A 24,321-nucleotide genomic window follows, 5' to 3' on the forward strand; every position below is an offset into this window, starting at 1 on the left:
ACAGGTTAACTTTTCCAAACCAGAGTGAAGAGTGGAGACACACCTGAGATGCCTCGTCACAGGTGAGAGGTGATGGCAGGGCAGAAAAGGAACTTGTGCAACAAGAAATTTTGTCTTTCAGGCCAAAATCAGACTCTGCCTGAAACAAGTGATGGGAAACTCATGTCCTCACACACTCACTGGAGCTTCTGCTCCAGCCCAGAGAGGGATGACAGCGAGGGCACAGTAGGGCCTGTGCATCCCAACCAGAGGTTCAGTCAAAAACAAACCAAAAAAGCCACAACTCCAGTTTGTTCTTGTGAGGAATTCTGCTCCTCCCCTCCCCTAAAAGCCCTCCTGAACAGAAAAGACCCTCCAGCCCAACCCCGGGCCACGTGGCCACTTTTTTTGTCTAGTCTTGTCACAAATAATTTGGATTTCAAACCCATTTCAACACGCAAGGTCCCCAATATTATTTCATTTTCAGAAGGAAGTTTACCCAGTGAATTCAGGTGGTTAACATCAAAATTAAGTCCTACAGAAAGCAATTTATGGCCTATTTCATTATCTACTCCACTGAATAAAGAGCAGCAACGTTTTAAACGTTTTAAGTGGTTAAGCTTTGTTCCAAGTAAAAGGTTGGCTTGGGAAAGAATGCAGGAAACAAAGCACAGAGAGGGAAATATTTCTTTTTTCCGTGGTATTTCAGTAAAATAAGGTGCCAGTCAATCACTTTCTCAGTATTATACATTTATGCAAATTCCACGCCCACACGAGGGTTTTTTTGAGCTGATGAGGAAGTTGCAGCAGCAGAGACAGCTCAGCTCCCTCCCTCCACCCCGAGCCCGTGCCCCGAGCAGACACACGGCTTTGCAGAGTCCTTAGAAAGCTGAATTTCAGTTAAAGTTTTCCCTCCAACAGGGCTTTTCTGCCCTTAGAGCAGCTCCATGCAGCACAAACACCGTGGCAGTGGCAGCTGAGGGCCCGGGTTGGATGGCAGGAAGCTTTTCACACAGAAATAGCTCCAGAAGTCACTAATTCCACGGGGTCACAGCACATGGTTTTTACAACCCTCCAACTGTCTGACGTGGCTTCACACACCAAACCCGACTGAGAAGGAACAGGAAGGGCAGTGAAAGGCTTTGGGGAACTGCATGACCTTCACCTTTTGGGTAAAACCACCACCACAGTGTCTGCACAAGGACCTGGCCCTCCCCAGGCCCACCTGCACCCAGGCTCTTCCAGCTTCTGCATGGATACCACTGAGCCTCAGCACTTGGTTTTCCAAATGAAAAGAAACATCCTGTTCACAAAGGACAAGGGAATGGGGGCCAAGTGCCAACTGCTGATGTTCAAATGGTGCTCATCCTCCAGATGTGATCCTAAACTTCACGGGACCTACCATGGCACCAGTTGACTGAAGGCTACCAAATATTCTAACTGCATTTGGACTAATATTCCAACTAATGACATATGGAATTAGTTATGGTAACTATTCCCAGTGTAGACACACGGTAGACTGAAAACTCCACTAATCCACTGACACAGGCACACAAACCAGAACGCTCAGGGCTGCAGACAGGACAGATCACAGGGCTACTGGTAAAACAAACACCATAGAAACAACACCGGAGAAAAGAAATAAAATTAAAACCTCAGCATTATCCAATTCAATGGTAATCTGCCGGGAAAGAAAGAAGGGGAAGAATTGAAAGCAAGGATTAGTAAGAGAAGTTACACATAAATTTCATGTTAGGCTCTTATCAATCATTTAACACTTAAATGCTGCAAGCCAACACTATATTATACAGTGGGCATGAGGAACATCTGCCAGCGCCGGGTTAGGGAACAGACACTGCTGGGAATGCTGTGCCAGGGAGCTTGGGAGGCAGGATGTGCCCTGGCTTTGTTCCTGTGCCAAACCACGCGGGCTGGCTGACAGGGAGCCAAGGATTTCACCCCTGGGCACGGGAGGCATCACAAGCAGAGCTGTGAGAGCAGCAGGAGGGCAGGGGCTGCATCTCCACTTCAGGCAGGAAAAATGGAGCTTTAAAATGTAGCCCTGCAGAGCTGAGGCAAGTCAGCTGGTAGGCACCCGGAGAGATGTGCATGAATGACATGTTTCAGCAAAGTAAAAAACTTGGGTCTAGCCTACACTGTCAGTGTAGTGCAGTTTTGTGCCTATTAAATACTGCACAGTCTGCTCCCCGTCACCGAGCCATCCTGAGCGTGTGCCAAGAGAGGAGTCTTCAGCAATATGTAAAATTTTTAAGCCTTCCCACAGGCTCCTGTACATCTGTGCTCTCCCCACGGGTTTTGCATGCTGCAGAGGAGCCCCAGCTGTGGGAGCAGGGCCCTCAGCACCGGAGTACAGGGCGTGTTCCCAGCGCTCCCTCCACGCCAGGGACACGTGCAGGGGCCAGCAGGGCAAGGCCCTGCTTATCTGGGCTGGGAGATTAGGCAGGGCAGGAGGAGCACTGTCCTTATGTAATCCAGGGTGTTCCAGAGAGCACCACATGGGACTGCAGCAGAATCACAGGCCATGCCAAGACCTGCACAGTGCTCTGCTGCCGAACACACTTCGGGGTGACCACTGTCAGCTCTGGCACACAGTGACAGGACATGGTGGGGGGGGTGGCCTCAAACTCAGAGGGAAGGGGTCAAGGAGATGCTGGGAAGAAATTCTTTACTTAGAGTGTGGTGAGGCCCTGGCACAGGTTGCCCAGAGAAGCTGTGGCTGCCCCAGCCCTGGAAGTGTCCAAGGCCAGGCTGGACGGGGTTTGGAGCAACCTGGGAGAGTGGAAGGTGTCCCTGCCCATGGCTGTCCCTGCATGGGCTTTAAGGTCCCTTCCAACCCAGCCCATTCCATGATTCTGTGCCCAGCTGACCTATAAACTATACTGTTTATGAGATTAATATGCTGGTCACAAGGGTAAGTTTTGTCACCTTTACGTACCGAACCCACCTCCATGGAGGGACTCCAGAATTCAAAGTGGGTGCATTAGGGTTTTTTCCCCTTCCTTTTTTTTTTTTTTTTGTTACACTCCAGGATGATTTTAAAAACAAAAGGTATTGCCTTTTAGGTGGTGACTAAATTCAGTTCAGTGAGTCACGAGGGAGAATAAATCCGATTTCACTGCTCACAGCCAGACAGCAAAAGCTGTTCTACTACTACTCCCAGTCTATCCGTGAGCAATCAGCTGCTTTTTCGGACTCGGAAATCCACTTCACAGGCAGCACATTCTGATCCCTTATGTAACTGAGCTACTGCTTCAGGAGTTAATGCATTTGCCACAATTCGAAGATTTTTAGCATTTCTGGGGTTCTCCATGGTCTGAATGGTGCATGTTCTAGAAACCCTGCTTTCCCCAAGTTGGGTGAATAAAGTCTAAGAACTCCTGAAAATTAATTTCCATTTAGGAAAATGTGAGTGGCAGACTGCATTTAAAAGGACAAAGCCCTCAGAGCTCTCATTTGGGTTTCACTGGTGTACAGTGTATATATGCTATACATCACCCACTGTTTTTATGGCTTAGGGTGACCTTGGACAGTGTCTCCTGGCTGTTTTTAACAGGAGAACGTGCACTGATGTGCTAATAAAGTGTAAAACATAGTCTATGGTTACACTTAATCTCTTACCCCCCCCAGCCTTGGGCAAAAGGCACCATCAGCACTCTGCTCTCATCAGAGAATCCCCGAGCCCAGCTCCCCTGCCCAGGAGCACTGACAGCCAGGCAGCCCCTTCCAGCTCAGATGTCTCAGTAAAGGGACCTCGAGGAGAGGACAGAAGGTCCCCACAGGGCTCTACCTCGTGCTGGGATGCCCCAGCACATGATTCTGCCCCTTCAGCACAGAAGGACAAAGTGCTCAAAGCTGACACCTGCAGTTGCTGCCCTTCGTTGCTGACCCTGCTCCCCTCCTCATCCCACATGGATATGCTGCTTTCCTGCAGTTGATCAGGGTATTCCTGTAAATCACTGAATTTATTCCACAACACTGCTACTGCAAAATGAAAAAATCCCCAGGTAGGAGCAGAGCTGAGCAGGATCTGGGCTGGGCTGGGCTCTGGCAGCAGAGGGGCAGCACGTGGGCAGAGCGTTCCTGACAGGGTAGGGAGCACAGCCCGGGCCATCCCAGCCCTTGGGGCATTTTCCTGGGAGTCTCCCGCTCCCTTGGCACTGCCACGTGCTCCCCGGGTGTGCTGGGTACCAGCCCACACACGTGCACGTGCACACCCGCATGTGCCAGGCTCCCTCCCGGGCCCTGGGCTCTGCCTCCCCCTGCTCTGGCACCACAGCACCGTGTTCTGCTCCTGCCTCCTCCTCCCTGCCAGCTGGGCAGGCTCACGTGGGACATCCCAGCTGGCCAGGACGCTGCAGGTTCCTCCGCCTGCAGAGCATCTCCCTCCCTCACGCTGCCACAAAAGGTTATTGCTGTTGTGAAACTCTCATCTCTGAAGTTTTCACCCTTTTTTTTTTGCTGTAAATGAAGCACTAGGCAACAACTCCAACCCCAACTGCACAGCAGAACTGGACATGAACAGCACCTGCTCTGGGTGCAGTGAGTGTCCTCCCACATCGCTGCTTCCCCCACTCCCACTTGCTCCCAGCACCTTCACTGGAGGGTGTATTCCCCTGTACCTACTCTGTGGCATGGGAAGAACCTCAGCTGATTAGAATTCCACGAGATAATCTCCAATTCCCAGTCTCAGCTGACTGTAGCAATGTCTAGATACACAAACATATGGGTGCATACACACTTTTCTGATGTAAATAAAGAACAGGTCTGTGCAAACAGAAGAATGTTCTTCTCAACCAAAGGAGTTGTATGCAGGAAAGGGAAAGAAAAAAAATGGGTGGGTGTACAGATAGTTTCCATCTATAATTCACAACAAGATTACTCAGCTGTTTACAAATTAAAATGAATTACAAAATACCCTCTCTTGTTGTAAGGTTACAGGACCCGGTGAAGAGCCACCTAGACCCAGAAAGCAGATAAAGAGGTCACATCCTTCACAGAAAGGTAACAGAATTGATTTTTTTGATTGCCAGCAACTGCAGGAATTAGACCTAAACTTGCCAGGCTCACGTAGAAAAGCAACAGAAACAAGCTTAACTTCAAATATGATTTGAAAGGTATTAGTTGACTAAAAATGTTTTGTTCCTGCTCCAGCCCAGAAGTGCTTACACTCACAAAACAGCTGAAAAGAGCAGGAATTTTATTTTCCTTTACTGAACAAAGACAGTGTTTAACACAGAGTGATGGACCATAAACACATTACCTTTTCTCCATAGCCTCTATCTTTGGTCATCATTTCCCTGAGCGTCTGTAATACCTTAATACACAGTTTCTCCTCATTCTCCTCCAGTAGCTGTTTTGTGTGCTTAATTAACCTGAAAAAAGCAATCAACCACAGCTCAGGTTAGTGCTAATATTCTAAAAGTGGGGTAAGATATGCATGGTTATCTTAACTGGTTTATGCTGCAAACAAGTTTTTTCATCATACCATTACACAACCACTTTGGGAGCATTCTCTCAACACCTGACCAGCTACCAGGGAAGCTGTGAAGGAACCTGCAGTCCCTGGGCAGGAGGAGAGCCAAAAACACCCTGTGACCACAGGCAGCAAGGAATCAGTGGGATTCAGGACCTGATGGTCCTCTAGAACAACCATTTAACAGTAAGAAAACTGTATCACATATAACAGCTTGGATAAAATACATATTGAGTGTCTTGGACAGTGCAACCCAAAATCCATCCCACCCAGCACTTGGGACTTAGTACTTAGTTTCCATAAACTCTGTCTGTGCATAACCCACCCTGCCAGGAGGTGATCAGAGAAGCTGGATCTGCTCAAATTGCCCTCTGAATAACCCTGTAACCTTTTCCTTTCCTTCCCTCTAACTGTGGGTGATGCACATGGTAAGAACTGATCCTGATGTACTCCCCAAGCACCTCACAAACATTACTGGGGTGAGGGCAGGTATCAAATAACTGGGATCAGCTCAAAGCTGAACTCATTTATACCACTGCTCATGGCATTTGTATCCTGCAGTAAACAAGTATTTTTAAGCATTAGCTGTGACAGCACATCAAACAGTCTTCCCCTATTCCCACAGGCAACTTTTTCCCCTCCAAGGACAAACTGCATTTACCACATCACAAAATACTGTGTTTTACAAGTATTTCTAAGCATATCAAGTGTTTACCAAGCTGGACACGAGGGCCCTGTTCCACAGGGTACAGGAAAATTGGGGAAAAGCAAAATACAACAAAAATCCTCCCAACAAGCCGGAGTCCCAAGACAACTTACTTGCAAATGAAACCTCCACTTTCACATTTCCTCCTGGCATCCGTGTTCTCTGGGAAGAGCAGCTCAGGCCTGTGGAGCACATCTACCAGCACTGAGAGCTCTGCCTGCACGAGGGGCCGCAGGCGATCCTCCAGGGCTGACACGATGTCCTGGAACACAACAGACATCACACACACACAGTTACAGGCAAGTTCATCTCACAAACGAGGGAAGGACAAGAATCTTACAAGAAGAGGGACAGGACAATGAGGCCCATCCTGCCTGAATAAATGAAAGGCCTCAGGGTTTGGTCAGATGAGCCTTTCAGTTTTACTGTTTCATGGTTATCCTGAAGGAGGGACAGTGTTCACCCAGGGGAAGGGCTGTGCCAGCACCTGCAGCCTCTCGATGATGTTGCGGTAGTCCCTGGAGGCAGCGAGCACCGAGTCCCTGCGGGCAGCGTTCCTGGCAGTCATCCTCCAGTTCATGGCAGTCTTCTGCACAATGTTATGGGACTTCAGGAACAGATTGTTCACCTGGCTGTCCAAGTCCACAGGAATTGCAATCGCTCGGCTTTTGGCTGCAACAAGCGAAGTCAGTGAGAACTGAGACCTTCAGCCCGTGAACCAACACGAGAACAAGACAAACCTCTACCTGCAATTCCTTCTACAAACTCCTTCCTTCTACAATCTCTCCTAGACAGGGAGAAAGGAAATGGCCTCAACTTGTACTAGGGGCAGGTTTACATTAGATATCAGGAAAAAGTTTTTCATGGAAAGGGTTGTCAAGCATCGGAACGGGCTGCCCAGGGAGGTGATGGAGTCACCACTCCTGGAAGGGTTCAAAAAACACGTGGGTGTGGCACTTGAGGACATGGTTTAGGGTGAACATGGTGGCAGTGCTGGTTGACAGCTGGACTTGGTGATCTCAGAGGTCTTTTCCAAACCTTAATGAACCCATGATTCTCTGAGTGCATTTTAACCAAGGCAGTGCTCGGTCCCTGTGCAGGACTGTGGTTAAAGGCTTTCACACCTCAGAGCTGTTTACTGTCTCTCAAGTGTGGGAGGAGGAATCTGTCCCTACACACACACTCCCAACAGCTCGTGCTGGCACATGTGTACACCCATCCAACAGAACCTGGCCTCATATCCAGTGCAACTTACTCCTCTTGATACTAAAAGTGGAGCAAATCACGGGGAGGAGCGGCACAAAATTATCTCCCTGCTGCAGAGTTTGGAGGTTGAACAGAGAGAGCACTTCATGTGACAGTCACACCACCTATTGCTCAACCACAACCATTTATCAACATAACCCTGGCTCTGTACACCTGGGCCACGACTTATCCACAGGTGACACCTGGGGGAAGGAAACTGCACTTTCTTCATGGAAGGACGACATGGAAGCAGCAAGTTCTGGATGACCAGACCTGAGCAGTTAGTTCTGCTCACGTTCACTTCTTACCTACATCTGAGAGGACCCGAATGCAGCTCTCCACAGAGGCCTTCTGGCTGGGCATCAGCCAGTTGCAGTGGTACACCCTGAACACCCCCTGCAGCAGCTGCACGAACACGGGCTGGCGAGTCTGCAACACAAGGGCAGAGAGGGTCAACCCCACCCTGCTGAGATGGGGCAGCACCACCTCGAGGGGACCCCAGTTCCCAGCTCCAGCTGGCACTCTCTGCACACCAGGAACTCCCAACTGGTCTGCAGCCACTTGCTGGGCAGCTCCAGGTTGTAGCCAGCGACCCTACGACACGATCACAACTGGGTGGGAAGGGAAACATGAAACAGGAGCTTCTACAGCATAAAGCCTCGGTAATTGAGGCTTGACTAAGCAAAGGAAATAAGCAGCCACCTTCATCTGTTAAATCAGGGCTATCAGCAACCCTGGCACACAGAGTTCTTTGTTTTAGCACTGACCAGCAGCTGACTCAAGAGTCCACAGGGAAATGGGACTTGGCTCCACAACAGCACAGCTCCAGAGTTGAAAACTCATCATTTCAAGCATTATTACCTGGTATCTAATTTACTAAGGAACCAGCTGTGTGTGTGTTATTTGGAATACAGGTAGTAGTTAGTGGCAAATGCTACAGACCAGCCAAAATCGAGGTGTGGTTCTCAGCCCTGAATTTCACCAGGTGATCTCCCACCACACACAGCTGAGCTGCTCCAACACACACATGCCCATGTTCTTTCATCTTTGCACCAGTCCAAAAACAGTGACCAGAATTCCCTCTTTGGTTTTGTACAGTGATTACCTAACAGAACAATTTATTTTACCTGTAGAGGAAAGAGTATTTTAAATATTTCAAACTGAAGGGAATACACCATGTCCCCATGCCTAATAGCTATGGAATGCTTCTATCAGCTAAGGGAACTACACCACAGTGCAAAGACCACAAGACTTAGGAACCAGTGAAAAAATACCTCTTTTATTCTGGCCAACAGTAATTCCTGTTAGTAAGAAAGAAGTGGAGTTAGAGGAAAAAGAGAAATCTATTAGATCAATTAATCAAACACCATTATGAAAGGTACAAAAGGAGAACAAAAATTCAAACCCCCAAAACTGCTAAGGGGCAAAGACCTATTATCCTTTCTGGAATTAAGTCAAACACCAAAACCATGGCAGACAGCAGCATTCACCAAGGGCCCTGAAAATACCTGCGTGTTTAGATTTAAACCACCCACATACTGCTTTCAGCTCAGGCTTAAAGACTTTTTGGTCTTAAAAAGCCTCCAAGATGTTTCATTTGCCTAAACTAGGCCAATAAATCAAACAGGAAATTTACTCCCCGTTCCTCATGTCTCCAACTCCACTTGGGAAGGAAAGCCTTGGGCAGCAGCAGCCTCAAGAGGCAAACAGGTGAAACAGGGCTTGTTAAAGAGGAGTTTTGGGCAGCTGTTCCCTGAAAAGACATTTCTGTTCTCCTAATTTGATATGCTTTGAACAGCATGACAGATGTACAAGGTGTTCCTTCAACGAGCAAGGCTGGCCCTGGCTCAAGGGAGGTACAATTTCAGTCAAGCCATGACATGAAGGAGCAGGAGACAAGAGGAGGCTTGCACAGGAAAGAACAGGATGACAAGGAGCAGCAGAAAGGACAGGGAGGGACTGGCCCAAAGCAGAGGGGCCACATCCCTCACCTCTGGGGACATGGCAGAGGGGCTGCAGCACCTCAGGCGGGAGGGAAAATCCCACTTGGAGCAGGGATGGACACCAGCCAGGTGGTCCAACTGTCCACCTCAGGTGTTAGGATCCCTGGGGGTGGGCAAGAGACAGGCAAAAAAGGGAGAGAAACAACTTTTAACTTTGAGATGTAGAAGAAAGATGAATCTAGGACAAGAGACATCTATCAAGTGAGATGGGAAAAGAGGTGAGCTGAGTGACTTCATCCTGCTAGACAGAGGGGGAGATTGAGAAGCTAAGGAAAAACTGCTGATAGAACATTAACAGATGGCTAAAATAGGATGGCAAAAAGAGTATTCAAATGCTGTATGCTCAGAGAAGACAACTCAGAGCAGGACAGCCCAGGTATATGGTACAGAGGGAAGAGAGAAGGGCAGAGCCCCAAGGACAAGGTTAATGATCTCGATTTCTCATTTCTTTGATGAACTTCCAACAAATGAGGTGATACACAACAGCAGCTGAAATCACACAAGGAGCACATCAGCTGCTGCACTGCTCAGGCTTGGGTGAGGGGAGAGACAACCCTAAGGAAGCTGCTCAGCCTCAACACTCGGAGGAGAGTTCCCAGGGTGACAAAACACTGGCACAGGTTGCCCAGAGAAGCTGTGGCTGCCCCATCCCTGGAAGTGTCCAAGGTCAGGTTGGAGCAACCTGGTCTAGTGGAAGGTGTCCCTGCCCATGGCAGGGGGTGGGACTGGATGGGCTTTAAGGTCTCTCCCAATCCAAACCATTCCGGGATTCCATAAAACCTGCAGTTTGCACTGCAAACATCTGCCTTTGGCACGACCAGGTTGCACCAAGTTTCAACAACTACCCCTCTCAAACTTGTGCCAGAGCTGCCAGGCACCTGCCCACTCCACCCATACTCCTCCCAGCAAGTTATTTATGAATAAAAGAACGATGTTATCTTTGTGCAAACACAAATATTAAGGCCACGTCCTGACACTGCTGTTGTGCTGTGGAATCTCTGCCTTCTGCCACTGCACAAGAGTTCCAAGCTCCTCCTTCACATTTCCCCAACTTTTGAACAAGGGAAAAAACTACTCAGTGAGACAACTAGAGCTTCTGGATCCTTTTTGAATGTTTTTAAGGGAAATGAGCAGATTTTATAGAAATAGTCTTTCTTTAATCAATCATCTTGGCATGCTCTGTAATGCAACACTCCTCCAGACATTTTCCAAAGCCTGGAAAGTTTGCCACCAAAGCTCGGGGCAACCTGGTCCAGTGGAAGGTGTCCCTGCCCACGGCACGGGGTTGGACCTGGATGATCCTGAAGGTCCCTTCCAACCCAAACCATTCTGTGATTCTGTGACACACAAACTCTCTCCAAAAGGCCTGTGTGGTGTTGGTAGCACAGAGCTGAATCCACTGATGAAGCAAAGCAACACTTCAACTTCTCTAGAAGAATTTGTACTCTGATCTACAAATCTTTCCATTTCTCCAGTGAAAGGTCACAAGGAACAGTCAAATACTTGTTCCCCCATCACAACACGTGTTTCTTTTGACCTGGTAAACGGCACCGCAGTGGAATGAACTGAACTGCCTTGGCAGCATGTTTTCCCTTTTCTGTCTCTGCGTTTTCCTACCTGCAGGGTTGTGCTCTGGTCAGAGAAGGGGGAGCTGAAGAAGGTGGTGACAATGCTCATCACGATCTCCGTCACGTACTTCTCCAGGATGGAGTCCGCGTGTTTCCTGTCGCTGGTGTTGTTACAGGCCTGCAGGACAAACCACCCTCAGCTCAGCAGCAGCTCACCAAGGCAGATCAACCACCCTTACAACTGGAATTCCTGGTTTCCCATTATTCCAGTCCCAGCAGTCCCCTGCCACGCTGGTATTTGTGACACTGGAGCTCTGGACCTCCAGCACCCACAAGGGCAAAGCCAAGGGTGTCCCTGGTACAATGTGCTGGCACAGAGCACCTTCAGGGGCAGGGAGAGAACCACACTGCCTTGGAGGAGAGCAGGGGAAGGGCAGGGAGCACTGAGGTGTAATGCTTTCGTACAGGGAAATACTTGGAATCCCAGGCAAAAAGCCACAGGGCCGAATAAATGCCAGGCTTGGAAAAAATCTGTCCTGACCTGCCAAAAAATGTCACTCAGGAAGGAGCTCAGCGATCCTGGCCAGAATAAGCAAACCAGGTGGCAGGACAGAAAAGGCACTGGACAAAGGAGCAGGGTGTGGGGCTTCACTGAGCTCTGGTTTGGTTGGGTTTTTTCTTTTAAAAAGGAAAATATTAATGTGTTCCATGGAATATGACTAATGGAATCCACAGGCATAAGGCAAAGAAGGCACACATAAATTTACAGGAACACAGAATTCAGGGAGCTTATTGCCTTGATGCACTGGTATGTTTTATTCTTACTGTTGTATATTAAATAGGGTCTTTTGAGCTTTCTGAATTCAGTTCCTTGGTACAGACACATTACCCGACAGATGTCAACCAGGAAGTTCTCAAACAGCTTCCACATGTGATTACTGGTGTAAATCTCTTTCATTTCTACTTCTGTGTCCACGTAGCAGTGGTTCAAGAAGTTGATGTAGGCTATTTTGACCTAAAAGCAGAGGAAGAAATTAATAAAGCATAAAAAGCTGAATGGTGGTACGGATGAATATAATGTCACATTAAAACTGCTACGTAAATAATCTGGAATTCCACTTCCTTTTATTTAGCCACTGGTGAAATTTAATGCCATGAATAGCAAGACACCATCCAATAAAAAACCTCCAGGATAACTGCAGACCAAACGTCAGCATCATAATAATTTCCAGACCTGCAGAACCATCTGTTCAAGGTTAGCAGCACATCCACAAACCTCTCTGCCTCAAGAACCTTATAAAATAACCAAGTACAGCATCACATTCCTATTTTATGGCTAAGGAGTAAGTATAAAAGGATTTAACTTCACTATCCAGATTGACTGGGGGTGCTGACAGCAGAAGCAGGGAAGGAATCCAGTTTCCCAGCTCACTGCCCACCTGCACCACCCCCTTCCCAGGCCAGACTCAGCAATATCCAACCTCTCTCACCCAAAATCAGCACATTTCAAATAGAAACAGGTCAGTTCTTCTATCAGCCCTCACCTCAGGAATGCAATCCTCGTGGGTCACCACCCTCACAATGTCATCCAGGGGGAGGAGGGAGTTGCACTTGATCTCCGTGTAGACATTTTTGCCCTCAGTGCACACAGCCAGCAGCTCCACCAGGTGGATGTGGTACATCAGGGGGCTGTTCTCGTCCATCCGATCCCTCTCTGACCTCATCATCTGCACCAGGGTCTGGAAGGAGGCTCTGTCGTTGTAGAACACCAGCACATCTTCTCCTGCGTTCACCAGCTGCCAAGGACGGAGAACATTCCATCAGCAGAGCAAAGCCTGGGATCTCCCCACGGCATCCCCCTACTCTGGGGCTGCAAATGCCCATGAGTTGCTCCTCAGACACTCAGAAGGAGCACAGGCCCCAGGTCAGCTGGGCACTGCTCCTGTGCTGCCTTCATGGGAGACAGGACACGAGCAGGACATTTTCTCCTAAAGAATTTACCACTTCTGAACTGCTGGAGAAGTTCAAAGCCAGTCCAGCTGCCTGCTTAGACAGAAGCTGTGCCAACAAACTTCTGACTTTCCATTGTACTTTTTTATTTCATGTCCTGTTGCCTCAGTTGACTTTTTAATGCAGCTGTGGGCAGCTGTGTGCTGGTCAGAGAACTGCCCTGGGGCACAGAGATGGGAGGGCTCAGGGCTCACTTCCTCCACCCTTCTGAGCAAACACCATCCATCTTCCAAGGCACAAAGTGACACCTTAAGTCACACACTGGAGATTTCCATCAGCTTCACATCTGACACCCTGCTGGCCACGATTTCAGAGCAGCTCAGCCCTCCTGGAACTCCAGGAAAGGAAGGAGAACGAGCAAAGTGAGACCTGCCCCAGGTTGGGCACTGCTGTCCAGGGCTGTCCTCCCCCAGGGTTTGGGAAAAACAGCAGAATAAAAGGCAGGAGGAAACCTCTCAGGCAGTCCCCTCTGCTCAGCACTGCTGACCACCTCACCAACTCAGCTGTGTGCTGAGAAGCTCACAAAGCTGCTTTCGAGCTGAACAACAAATTCTGGAAGATTTTCCATCAATCTACCGAGACTGATGTACAAAAGCCAGATTTGACAAATCTGATCCTGGGGCTCCCCCTGCTGAGGAGGCCAAATATCCCATCAGATGTGTAAATACACTGTCATGGATCACATCCAATATCCCACTTAGAGGCACTTAGTCACCCTTCTCTTACCTCTCCCTTCTACCCTGCCACTCCAATTTCCCAGTTACCCACACACCTAAGGAACACCCTCATCTTTTCCACCTTCAGCACTTAAACAGCTGAGTAAGTACATCTTGCTAAGACTATTTACAAGGGCCTGGAGTGACAGGACAAGGGGGAATGGCTTCAAACTGAAAGACTGGATATAAGAAAAAGTATGGGTGGGGAGGTCCTGGCACAGGTTGCCCAGAGAAGCTGTGGCTGCCCCATCCCTGGAAGTGTCCAAGGCCAGTTCTGAGCAGCCTGGGATAGTGGAAGGTGTCCTTGCCCATGGCAGAGGGTGGGACTGGATGGGCTTGAAGGTCCCTTCCAGCCCACGCCACTCTGGATGCTATAAAGAATTCCCATCAAAACGCTATCATGGTAAAATTCTCTTTCTGCATTAGTGATCTTGAAATTAAACTAATTCTCTTCGAGCCAATTTTGCTAGAGAAAGGCACCCCTGCTTCATAATCCCACCCGTGTGCTGGTGTGCACACGTGCTGGGAAGTAACTTGTGCCATTAATTATCAACCCCTCGTTACACCTATGAGTCAAGAGCTCAGGAAGCTTTTGGTCACAAAAAGCCTGAGCTTTCTGGGAGCTGTTTGCTCTTTTTGCATGGTGAGAGCTCACTGTCAGCTTCTTGGCAGTCCCCGAAGCGAGAGGATCAATTTGTCATGTTCACCAACTGCTATGTGAAAACTTCTGTTCAGACCCTGCAAATCCCTGCAGCTCTCACCTCAGCCATTACCATATCCTGGCATTTCTTAATGAACTTCCCCTCTGCCTTGACGATTGTCTGCAGGAACTTGATGTACTGAACGTTCCTGCCGTGGGTCTCGATGCAGTGGACGAAGTGCTGAACGACGCGCTCGTTGATCTCGCTGCAGAGCTGGAAGTTGTTCATGAAAATGTGCTGCATTGTCACTGCTTCCAGAATCTAAGGGATGAAGGGAAGAAAGCAGTCAGAAAATAAACAACCCACTGGGCCCCCCAGAGGTCAGGGTAAAGCCAACGCTCCTGCAGGGCGCAGGGCTGGAGGAACATTTCTGGACCTCATCTTTCAACACCCCAGCTCCTATCTCAGCCTGTTTTTCACTCCACTTCAGCCTCTTGAACTTTCTACACTGAAATGGCCCTAAACAAACATCTTGCCAACCTTTGAGGCTTCAGAATGAAAACAAAATGTGACCTCTTCAACCAATCTTGCATCAGAACAGCCCCCGAGGCTTCACCAAGGACAATCCAGTCCCTTTCCTTGCTAGAACAAAAAATAAATCGTGGCCTGAGGTTATTCTTACCCCTGGGTTAAGGAACAGGTTTATGTGCTTGTGCAGCAAGGCCTGATTCTGTTGGTTCCCAGCGCAGAAGTTCTGCAAGAACTCGTGTGCAAGCTTCATTATCTCCTGCATCCTCGTGTCTTCAGCCTGGGGTTGCATGACAAACAAGAGGGAGTTAAAAGGACTCCAAAGGTTCACTTTCAGGTGAGCACTGGACGAGCCACAGCTCCAGCTCTGCAAAGGAACTGTCACGTCCCTCACACCCCGAAGGAAAACAAACCTCCACCCAGCTCACAGACACTCAGGATGAGTTTGGCCCGTTCCACAGTTCTAAAGAGCATCAGAAATGAAGTCCATAATAGAAATTGCAGTAGTTTATTCCTTAAAACTGCCTACTCCATGGTCAGGCCTGCCAGCAACGTGCTTTAGTCACTTCTACACTTCTGAACATCCCGGCACGTTGGCCAAGCCACACATCATCACCTCGGGGCTGCCCAGGAACTCTGCCACGTTCCACTGCACAGACAGATGGGCAGCTCATGGCAAGGGAGACATGGAAAGTTGTCACTGCACCAGTTCAGCCCAATTTATATTTACTGGAACCTGCACACTGCTTGCACACTTCCAAGCACTGCTGAGGAACTGGTGCCTCTCCTCTGACGTCAGTGTGGATCCCCAACCCACTGATGGCAGAAGAGGCAGTTTGGAAAATCAGTCTGTTTCTACTTTTAAGGAATTTCATATATTTCCAAGGGTGAAACCCCTTCCACGCTGCCTGTCCAATGCACATCCACATGTACAGGACAGAAAGGAGACAAGATGTTGGAGAGTGTCTTTGCTGCCCATTTTTTAGCAAAGTATGAAGCAAGAAACCATGAGACTTAACATTAATCAAAGCTACTGTCCAGAATTACTGGTTCTCAGAAACCTGTGGAGTTTGGAACAGAGGACAGCAGAGTGATCAGGAAACTTGTCACCTCTGCACTGATAAGTACCTGTCACCTGTGACTAATGGGCAGTCAACAGGATGAACTTGGGCTGTGCTGCATCAGCACAACGTGGGGCTGTGCAGGCTCCAACCAGACACAACCCAGAACCCAGTGGGCTCCAAACCAGTCCCAGTGGGTTCCACACTGCACTGTGATAACATGTGGTATCTGACAGGGCTCATTATGAGCACTGACCCTGACCTGGTGGGCCAGTTGGTATTTATTCATTTCTGAGGGGGGAGTTTGGGACTCTGCAACTGAGGGGGTCTGTGTTTAACTACTGGACAGACCTGACAAATCCCATGGGGACCAGGCACTCTGGGGTTCCCAGGATGGTGGGCATGCAGCTGCCTGGTAGCAACAACTGGGTCTTGCTTCCACAGCTCCACTCCAAGGCAGCACATGCCTCCCATGAAAAGCTCCCAGTTGAGTCTTGGTCTTACTCTGAGCTACTGCAGACAAATACTTCTTCAGGAAATAGTGCATAACTGTATGTTAAAGACTTCAAACAAACAGAGCTTGTCCAAGCTCCCCAAAGTATGGATATTGTACAGACTATGAGACCATATAAACCAGCCCCTGTGGATCCAATACATTCCAGAATGTCCAAGATTCAGAGGAGGCATTAAAAGCCTGCCAACGGGACCCAAAGCAAGGAGACAGCAGAGGAGCCCCACCTTCTCGTAGGGGATCTGCAGCAGCTCCAGCACCACGGCGTGGGCTCCCATGTTCCGCAGGAGTCGCTGCTGCTGCTTCCGGCTCTTCCTCACCGAGGCCCCTTCCTGCACACAGAGCTTGCTGAGCCGCAGCAGGATCTGCAGAGAGACTGGCCTTAGAGCCCAGAGCCTGGCTGTTCCTTCACAGAATGCCAGGTCCCAGAGAGCAGCAACGGGGAGAAACTCCTCTGTGTGGAGCAGAGCGGCTCCAGGCAGCTCCTCATGGCCCAGGCTCCATCCATGGCATCTGACTAAGGCTGGTGGACTTGGATGATCCTTGTGGGTCCCTTCCAGCTCTGGATGCTCTGTGATCCTATGCTCCTGCAGAACCCACCGCAGGCTCCACACACAGGCCTGCAGCTCACACCACACACTCTCAGTCTGGTGTTTCCTAAGTTAAATTCCAACAGCACGGCGGGTTTGAGTGCCAGGTACTCAGGACCAGGGCAAACTAAATGGCTTCTCCCCCTGCCTCCTGCCTTTGTAGTCTTTAACAATAAAAATATTGTGTTACCATTGAAACAGCAGCAAAACCTCGCGTTTCTCACTAATCCATCCTCCAGGAAAGAGTACACACGTCGTGCTTATTATATCCTGGCTTCCCATTCAAGCTGGGATATGTTATTACTCAGCAAATAGTTTCCACAATGGCACAGTGACTCAGACTGTCCTGGGTGCCTCCCTCTGCCTGCAGCTCTCCAGAGCTCTGTTACTCATTTACACTGCCAGGGAACTATCAAGAAGCAAAGTTTTACCTCTTTTACTACCCGGTAGTTGTAGCTGCTAGTACTTTCAGGCTTTTGGGACTTGCTGTGACCTTCCTGAGGATAAAATCAGACAATTTATTAGTAGCTTATACTACTGCCTTCACGAAGGCTAAAATTACCGTTCTAGGACAGCGCCCGCTCTCCTCCTGGGAAGGACTGTCATCCTCCAGCTCTGACAGTCTCACAAAAATACATACAATTATCTTGTCAAGTCACACTGACCTCTATAACACAAAATAAGGTGAGGGTGGGATGATTTCAGAGACAGCAACTTCCTGTCCTTTCCTTTGGTTGTCACATTCTGTCTCTAATCAAGTCTCCCCCCCCAAAAAAAGTCCTTACTTCTCTTCCTCTCAACTATTATTAAACTGTCACTGCACACAGACTAAGAAATGCCTCTCAGGACCTGCACAAGAAAAGCAACAAGTAAATTACTTGTCTTTACTTCCAACAATGAATGTTCATAACCGAGGGACTGTTTCTTGGATTCCCTCACCCAGTCTTGTCTATTTGACTGCAAATTATACGGAGGCAAAATGTGTTTAATGAGTTCCAAGTCAGATGTGCATGTCAGGAAAGTCCTGGATTATAGGGCACAGATAAAGCACAGTTCTCTTCTGTCATTTATCAGTGGCATGACTGAAAAGGCATCACCTGAGCAGTTCACAGCTCTGCCCTTACCTTACTTGAGGTGGTTTTAACTGGACAAATCCCATGTGATCGGTCAGTGCTGGAAGGACAGAACTGGGGAGCCAGAGACAACCCAAACCAGCTCTGTTAAGACCCTAAGGGTGACACTTCAGTGGCTGCTAATCCTGAGCAGTCTCCACTTGGTATCAACCAGCTCAAGTTCTCCCCTTGCTCTTGCCTTAACCTAAAAGTACACAGCCAGCCTCACCAGGCTGCTCAGCGTGCTGGGAAGATGGGCTTCTGCCACAGCTCTGAACACAGCCACCCCCTCAAAATACCCACAGGGGAATCTGCACAAACACAGCCTAATTACCTCTTTCTTCTTGTGCTCGTTTTCACCTGGCACACTGTCCATGGCCTCGTCAGGACCTTGGCCTTTGTACACCCACAGCTCCGACTTCTCCACTATTGACCTCAGCTGGTCCAAGTCTTGTTTGATCTGCTTGTAGTTGTCAACATCTTGGCTGGTAACAAGCAGTTGAACCTTACATGAATGCAATCCATTAGTTGCACAAAAAGGGGTTGTTTTTAGCTGCAATACACACATTCAGATGAGGAATAGCTCTTGGAACTCACACATACCTGCTTGAAAGCTTGAAGGACTTCTTGCCTCTGGCTGAAGTGCCTGAAGAGGAGCTGCAGTGCTCCAGACACCAGGGGAGGGTAATCATGCATGGTTAAGTGCAACAGAACTCGGAGAAACGTTCTGCCACCGTGATCATCCAAATCCAGAGGTGTGTTCTCCTCACTGAAAACAGAGTGGAGGAGTTAACTGGCATATTAGACTGAGTGGCCCAGCAGGTTCTTAATCCACTTAGCAGGAGGAAAACCTCTTTTCTTACTTTTAAGTAAGGAGGAAATTTATCAAATCAAACGCTATCTCAAGACAGGGTTTTTGGTGCGCTGTTGAGAGGGAGGCTATCTCACTGCTCGGGGTCCACTCAGCTTGCATTACCCAATTTACAGTTTTGCCAATCCTTGCCTGCACAAACTCTTCCACCTAAGTAAGATTTTACTGCAGCACTGAGCTTAAGATGCCCTAATCCTCCACCCTGGCTTTTACCCATTAAGTGGAGCCCTCCCACGATGACTCTTCTGGCTGAAGGACCCCTGTATCCCTTATCTGTGGTTTTTAATCCAACTGGACCCTACTTTGAGCTGCATCAAAGTCATTTTAAGAAAATGGAGCCTGAGTAACTGTGGTAGCTGTTTTCAAGCTCTCCCCAACCACCACCTCCCTCTGGACTGGAATTCCCACTCCCTGGAAGCCCTGCAGCCTGGGGACTCAGAGCTGCCCCTCGATGAGCACCTGTGAAGAGATACTTTCCTTCCTCCAAAGATGCCCTCAGCTTGTTCCTCGATATGTTCGAAGTCCAGGGCTCCTGAGAACACGAGACAAACGCGTGACGTCAGAGTGACATCAAAGAGGTTTTTCTCAGCCTAAAAACATTTCAAATGGCAAGTGGTGACAGGGGAGTGAACAAGGGGGTCATAACAAGCTGAAAGGGACACCGAGATCACTGAAGCAGCTGCTCAGATAACATAAGACAATAAATTAACCTGCTCCCTGCTCACAAATTAAACTGTGTAATCATTTCAGCGACATCCAGGCTTATTCCTCTCTTGCCTGTTTTTAGATTGCACCAGCATCATTCCAGGATGTTGAATGGGACCTGGTGTCATTCCAAGGGGCCATTCACAGTAAAAGCCAAACTTCACCCTTGAGAAGTTCTAAAGTAATAAATTCAGCCATGACAGCAATAAAAAGGCCTTTGCCTTTCTCAGTGTAAGGTACCTCATCACATGGGCAATGACCAATATTCTGAAATAAAATAATAAAAAAAACCCAACAACATAAAACTGACAAAACAGACTTGGAGTCTCATTATTTCACAAATATTTGCCAAGGGGAACAGAAGGGAGCACAGGGATTTTATATCCTTGCCAAAAACATGTACCCCATTTCTCCCAAAGTTCAGCTGGCAGAAAGAGCTGTGGCTGTGACCCCAGCCCCATTCCAAAGGCTCAGGTAGCCCAGGAAAAGAGTCAACACATCCCCTTTGAAGTGAGATCGAAAGACAGTCACACTTTGAACACTTCACATCTAAACTACATTTTTCTTATCTTTTTCTTCTGCATCTGCAGATACAGCCCCCAAATTGGGGAATAAAAGCTGTTTGATGACTCCTAAGTTGCACATTTAAAGTTCAGTTATTCCTACATGGCACAGGTCCTCCTACAGGACACTTTTTGCCCTGGAAAGTGATATCCCAACAGACAACCCCCAGTGACCCAGTCCACCATCCTGCTTCCAGTTCAGAAGAACACTGGACATGACAAGCTCCTCCACAGTAGCACTGAGGCCCAGACACCTCCAGAGGTCTTGCCTTCCTACAATACCTTTGGAAAAAAAATTTGGGTGGGTACAGGCATGAGGAGAAGGGGAAGGGATGGAGAAAACCACATTACTATGGGGACCATTTTCCTTCACCCAGAAACATCAACAGAAAAGCTCTGAGGTCGATGACAGGTCACACATGACAGTGTTTATTTCAGGGGGTTTTTTTAAAGGATGTAACTCAGGCTCTTGGTCACACTTAATACATGGAAGCAAGTAGGTGACAGTATTTAGTTGGAAAATGCTGAAAATATGGAAATGATCCTACTCCTTTATTCCACTGTGAGCAGGGCACTCTACACCAGTGGGACCATTTGTGTGCCAAAGCAAGAACCTGAAACAATTACCCACCAGCCCCTCTAAGACTGCAGAGTGTCCCCTAACCCACACCACCTCATTCCTTGCAAAATAACCAACCTGGAACATTAGCTGGCATTTCTTGACTGCTGCTTCCAGAGGGTGACTCGGTCATCTGGGCATTGCTTTCATCAAACTCATGTTTAAATATGCAAAGCAGGCAGGAGATCCTGTAGTCCAGTCGCACGTTCAAAATAAACTGGGGATACAGAAGTAGGAAAAATGTTGAAATAATGTGCCTATTCCCAGCACACCTACAATTTACACACAATGCAGGGCCACCAACATGCAGCATCAACTGAGCAGAGATGTGGATTTCACTTGGAAAAGTTACCCAGGGTGGGGAGGCCCTGGCACAGGTTGCCCAGAGAAGCTGTGGTTGCCCCATCCCTGGGAGTGTCCAAGGCCAGGTTTGGATGGAGCTTGGAGCAACCTGGGCTAGTGGAAGGTGTCCCTGCCCATGGCAAAGGGTAGAATGGTCTGGATGATCTTTAAGGTCCCTTCCAAACCAAACCATCCCGGGTTTCTGTGATTCCAAGAGGTATGCAAATGTTGTCTTACAAATCCCCAGGATTCAGTCATTTTCTCAGTGCTTTCCACAAGCATGATACACACACATAATAAAACATGAGTAAGGTGCTTTGGCAGAGCTTTGCTCCCTCATTACTGCCTGATGCTGGCATCCACACCCCATCCCCCAGGGAAGGAAAGCAGCATTTCCATCTCCATTCTGAGCCAGCAGGAATCCCACAGACATGTGCTGCTGTTCTCCCGGGGTGCTGGGGCACAGGAGTAGGACGTGAGCTGCCAGGAGCCAGGCTGCTCCCATACAGCAGTTACACCAGTTCAGGACTAGCTGGTGCCAGAGTAACCTCCACCCTAGCAGAGACCACCTTCTCCATGATCTTCCTCTTGAGGAAGGAGATCCAGTGCCAAGAACACTCACAGTTCTCACAGCTTTCGGGGAAAAGGCTTAATGCCAGTTTGAATAGAGCCTGGTAACTGGGGGGATACTGGCACACTGAACCATCCCTCTGCACATGCTGGGCCACAAGAGAAGCCGTGGCTTTAACTAAAATTAGCACTGGTGAAAGGAAGGATTGAAGCCTCCCTGTGTGCTGCATCTGCTGCTGAGGGAAGGGCAGGACCTCACCCCGCGCTCCATGTGCAGCCTCCCACGGGGCACGGGAAGGAACACCAGGGATCTCCTGCTGCCTCACATACTCCTGCCCACGAGGCTCTTGCAGCGTCATTCTGATCTCCATGAACTCACTGAGGAAGTTACTGAGCAGAAAAAGGACTCCTACAGTCAGAGGGGGAAGTTGGATTTCAGGGCAGGAATTCTGCAGTAACCTCTTGATCAAGGCAGTGCCGTGGAAAAGGGAAAAAACTGTGTGTGCCCCGAAGACTCAGGAGTGAGCACATGAGAAAAGCCAGACAGAGATGGAAGAGAGAGTGAGGCTGGCTAATGTGCATGCTGAAAAAACATGGTAGGCTGAGGGCTGTGCCAAGAGGAGTCTCCAGTATCCCCCCCTTCCTTGGGGCACTTGAGATGGCCCTGTAGACTCCAAGAAACTGGTCAGACAGTGGGGTGGAAAATGTCTGCTTCAAGTCAGGTACTTACTGCTAAATCACTGCTAAATATGCAGATGTCTGTTGCAAGCTCTTTTCTAATAAATTGTTTCAGTAAAGGCATAATATTGTCACAGGCAAGTTGAGAGCCACGTGCCTGACAAGGTCACCTTCTGTAACGCTTTACCAGTGTAAGAGGCACATACCAGGCAGAAATAAATTAAAAGGTAGCAGGACCCTGTTAATGCTTACAGAGAGCACAGGATGCTGCATTAATGCATGTTGCTGGTACCTGAAGTATTTCAATGATCTTCAGCTTGGTGTCCATGACCAGGATGTCCTCCTTCTCCGGCTCGCTCTGCTTGACGTTCCCCTCGGGAGCAGCAGCGAGCGGAGTCATGGGCAGGAACCCCCCACCTCTGAGCACCACCTGGGTCATCAGCTCTCCCACTCCATGGATTGACCTCATCACATTGCTCCCTTCAGAGAGGCAAACAGGTAAAGTTATGATGGTGTAATGGGGCTGCATTAACAGGGCAAGGACCCTCCACATCCTACGGAGAGAAATTGTCTCAACATTACACATCCAAATCCTTGGGACAAAGGGAAGCCAATAGAAGTTCTGCAGTACTTGGAGAAACCCCCTGCCCTTTCCCTCTTCCATTACAGGCATTACTCAGCTTTACAGCCAAGCCATGGACAGAAAGGAGGAGATTTCCAAGCACAGCATCACCATCTGGTCCAGGGAGGAGACTGTCCCGCTCTGCTCTGCCCTGGGGTGGCCTTTCCTCCAGTCCTGGGGGCAGTTTGGGGTATCACAATAAAGGAAACATCTAAAGCTGTTGGAGAGTGTCCAAAGGAGGGACACAGGGGTGGGGAAGGGTCTGAGGGGCCACACAAGGAGCAGCTGAGGGCACTGGGTGTGTCCAGCTGGAGACAAGACTGAGGTCAGAGCCCAGCAGGGTCTGCGGCTCCTCCCGAGGGGCAGCTCCGACCTCTGCTCTGGGTGAGCAGGGACAGGACCCAGGGAAGGGCTGGAGCTGGGACAGGGCAGGGTCAGGCTGGATCTCAGGGAAAGGTTCTTCCCCCAGAGGGTGGTTGGCACTGCCCAGGCTCCCCAGGGCAGTGGGCACAGCCCCAAGGCTGCCAGAGCTCCAGGAGGGTTTGGACAACACTCTGAGGGACAGGGTGGGATTGTTGGGGTGTCTGTGCATGGCCAGGGGTTAGACTGGATGGTCCTTGTGGGTCCCTCCCAGCTCAGGATACTCTATGACTCCATGATTCCAAACCACACTGACATTTTGAGACAAACCTGAACCACCCAAGAACTTTCTGCCCATCATTTTCCAGCCTTACCTTTGCTTTCCTCGCCTTTTGCCATCTTGGTAATAGGGAAGATGGTAGTGATGTGCACACAGTCTAATATAGCAAGGAGGATTTTGGTTAGTCTGAGGAGGTCACAGAAGTTGTAGAAACCAAAATATATCAGATTTCTGGCTAAGTTAACAACCTACCAAAATAATAATAAAAAGCCTGATTAATACTAAACATTTTGCTTTCACAATCAAGTTGTTCTTAACACAGTGACAAGATCAAGAACCTGGCTGAGTCATATTTTATCACAATATCTGGGAATTCCACAAGACTGTCTAGTTCTACATTACATCAGAAAGTTTTTTGCCTACAAAACTGCAATGCCTGAAATAATATCTGTATCTGCAATTGATATTCTACAGCTACAAAATCAGACCACATTTGTCTCATTACAGAGCAGGTAAGACGGAGCAAGACTAGAGGAAATGTACAGAT

At 48.7% G+C, this 24,321-nt stretch overlaps 1 protein-coding gene across 13 annotated transcripts in view; it reads right to left on the bottom strand.

Moving 5' to 3' along the window:
* The window catches only part of ITPR1 (inositol 1,4,5-trisphosphate receptor type 1), a 163,531-nt gene that overhangs the window by 68,700 nt on the left and 70,510 nt on the right, over positions 1-24,321 (bottom strand). For 9 of the 13 annotated variants that reach the window (XM_029958404.1, XM_029958402.1, XM_029958393.1 and 6 more), the window contains 18 exons: positions 23,869-24,022; positions 22,805-22,992; positions 21,001-21,139; positions 19,513-19,567; positions 18,768-18,933; positions 18,499-18,669; positions 17,484-17,549; positions 16,690-16,827; positions 15,045-15,170; positions 14,483-14,683; positions 12,540-12,791; positions 11,885-12,010; positions 11,045-11,173; positions 7,733-7,853; positions 6,667-6,851; positions 6,293-6,441; positions 5,261-5,372; positions 1,634-1,660 (listed from right to left, as the gene is read on the bottom strand). In XM_029958404.1, coding sequence (XP_029814264.1) covers positions 1,634-1,660; positions 5,261-5,372; positions 6,293-6,441; positions 6,667-6,851; positions 7,733-7,853; positions 11,045-11,173; positions 11,885-12,010; positions 12,540-12,791; positions 14,483-14,683; positions 15,045-15,170; positions 16,690-16,827; positions 17,484-17,549; positions 18,499-18,669; positions 18,768-18,933; positions 19,513-19,567; positions 21,001-21,139; positions 22,805-22,992; positions 23,869-24,022 — 2,505 coding nt within the window. The remainder of the gene's footprint in view (positions 1-1,633; positions 1,661-5,260; positions 5,373-6,292; positions 6,442-6,666; positions 6,852-7,732; positions 7,854-11,044; positions 11,174-11,884; positions 12,011-12,539; positions 12,792-14,482; positions 14,684-15,044; positions 15,171-16,689; positions 16,828-17,483; positions 17,550-18,498; positions 18,670-18,767; positions 18,934-19,512; positions 19,568-21,000; positions 21,140-22,804; positions 22,993-23,868; positions 24,023-24,321) is intronic. The other 4 variants (XM_029958405.1, XM_029958403.1, XM_029958400.1 and 1 more) reach the window with 2 other exon arrangements.

The sequence above is a fragment of the Manacus vitellinus genome, unplaced genomic scaffold, assembly GCF_001715985.3.
Source record: "Manacus vitellinus isolate BGI_N305 unplaced genomic scaffold, ASM171598v3 scaffold_14_pilon, whole genome shotgun sequence".
Lineage (NCBI taxonomy): Eukaryota > Metazoa > Chordata > Aves > Passeriformes > Pipridae > Manacus > Manacus vitellinus.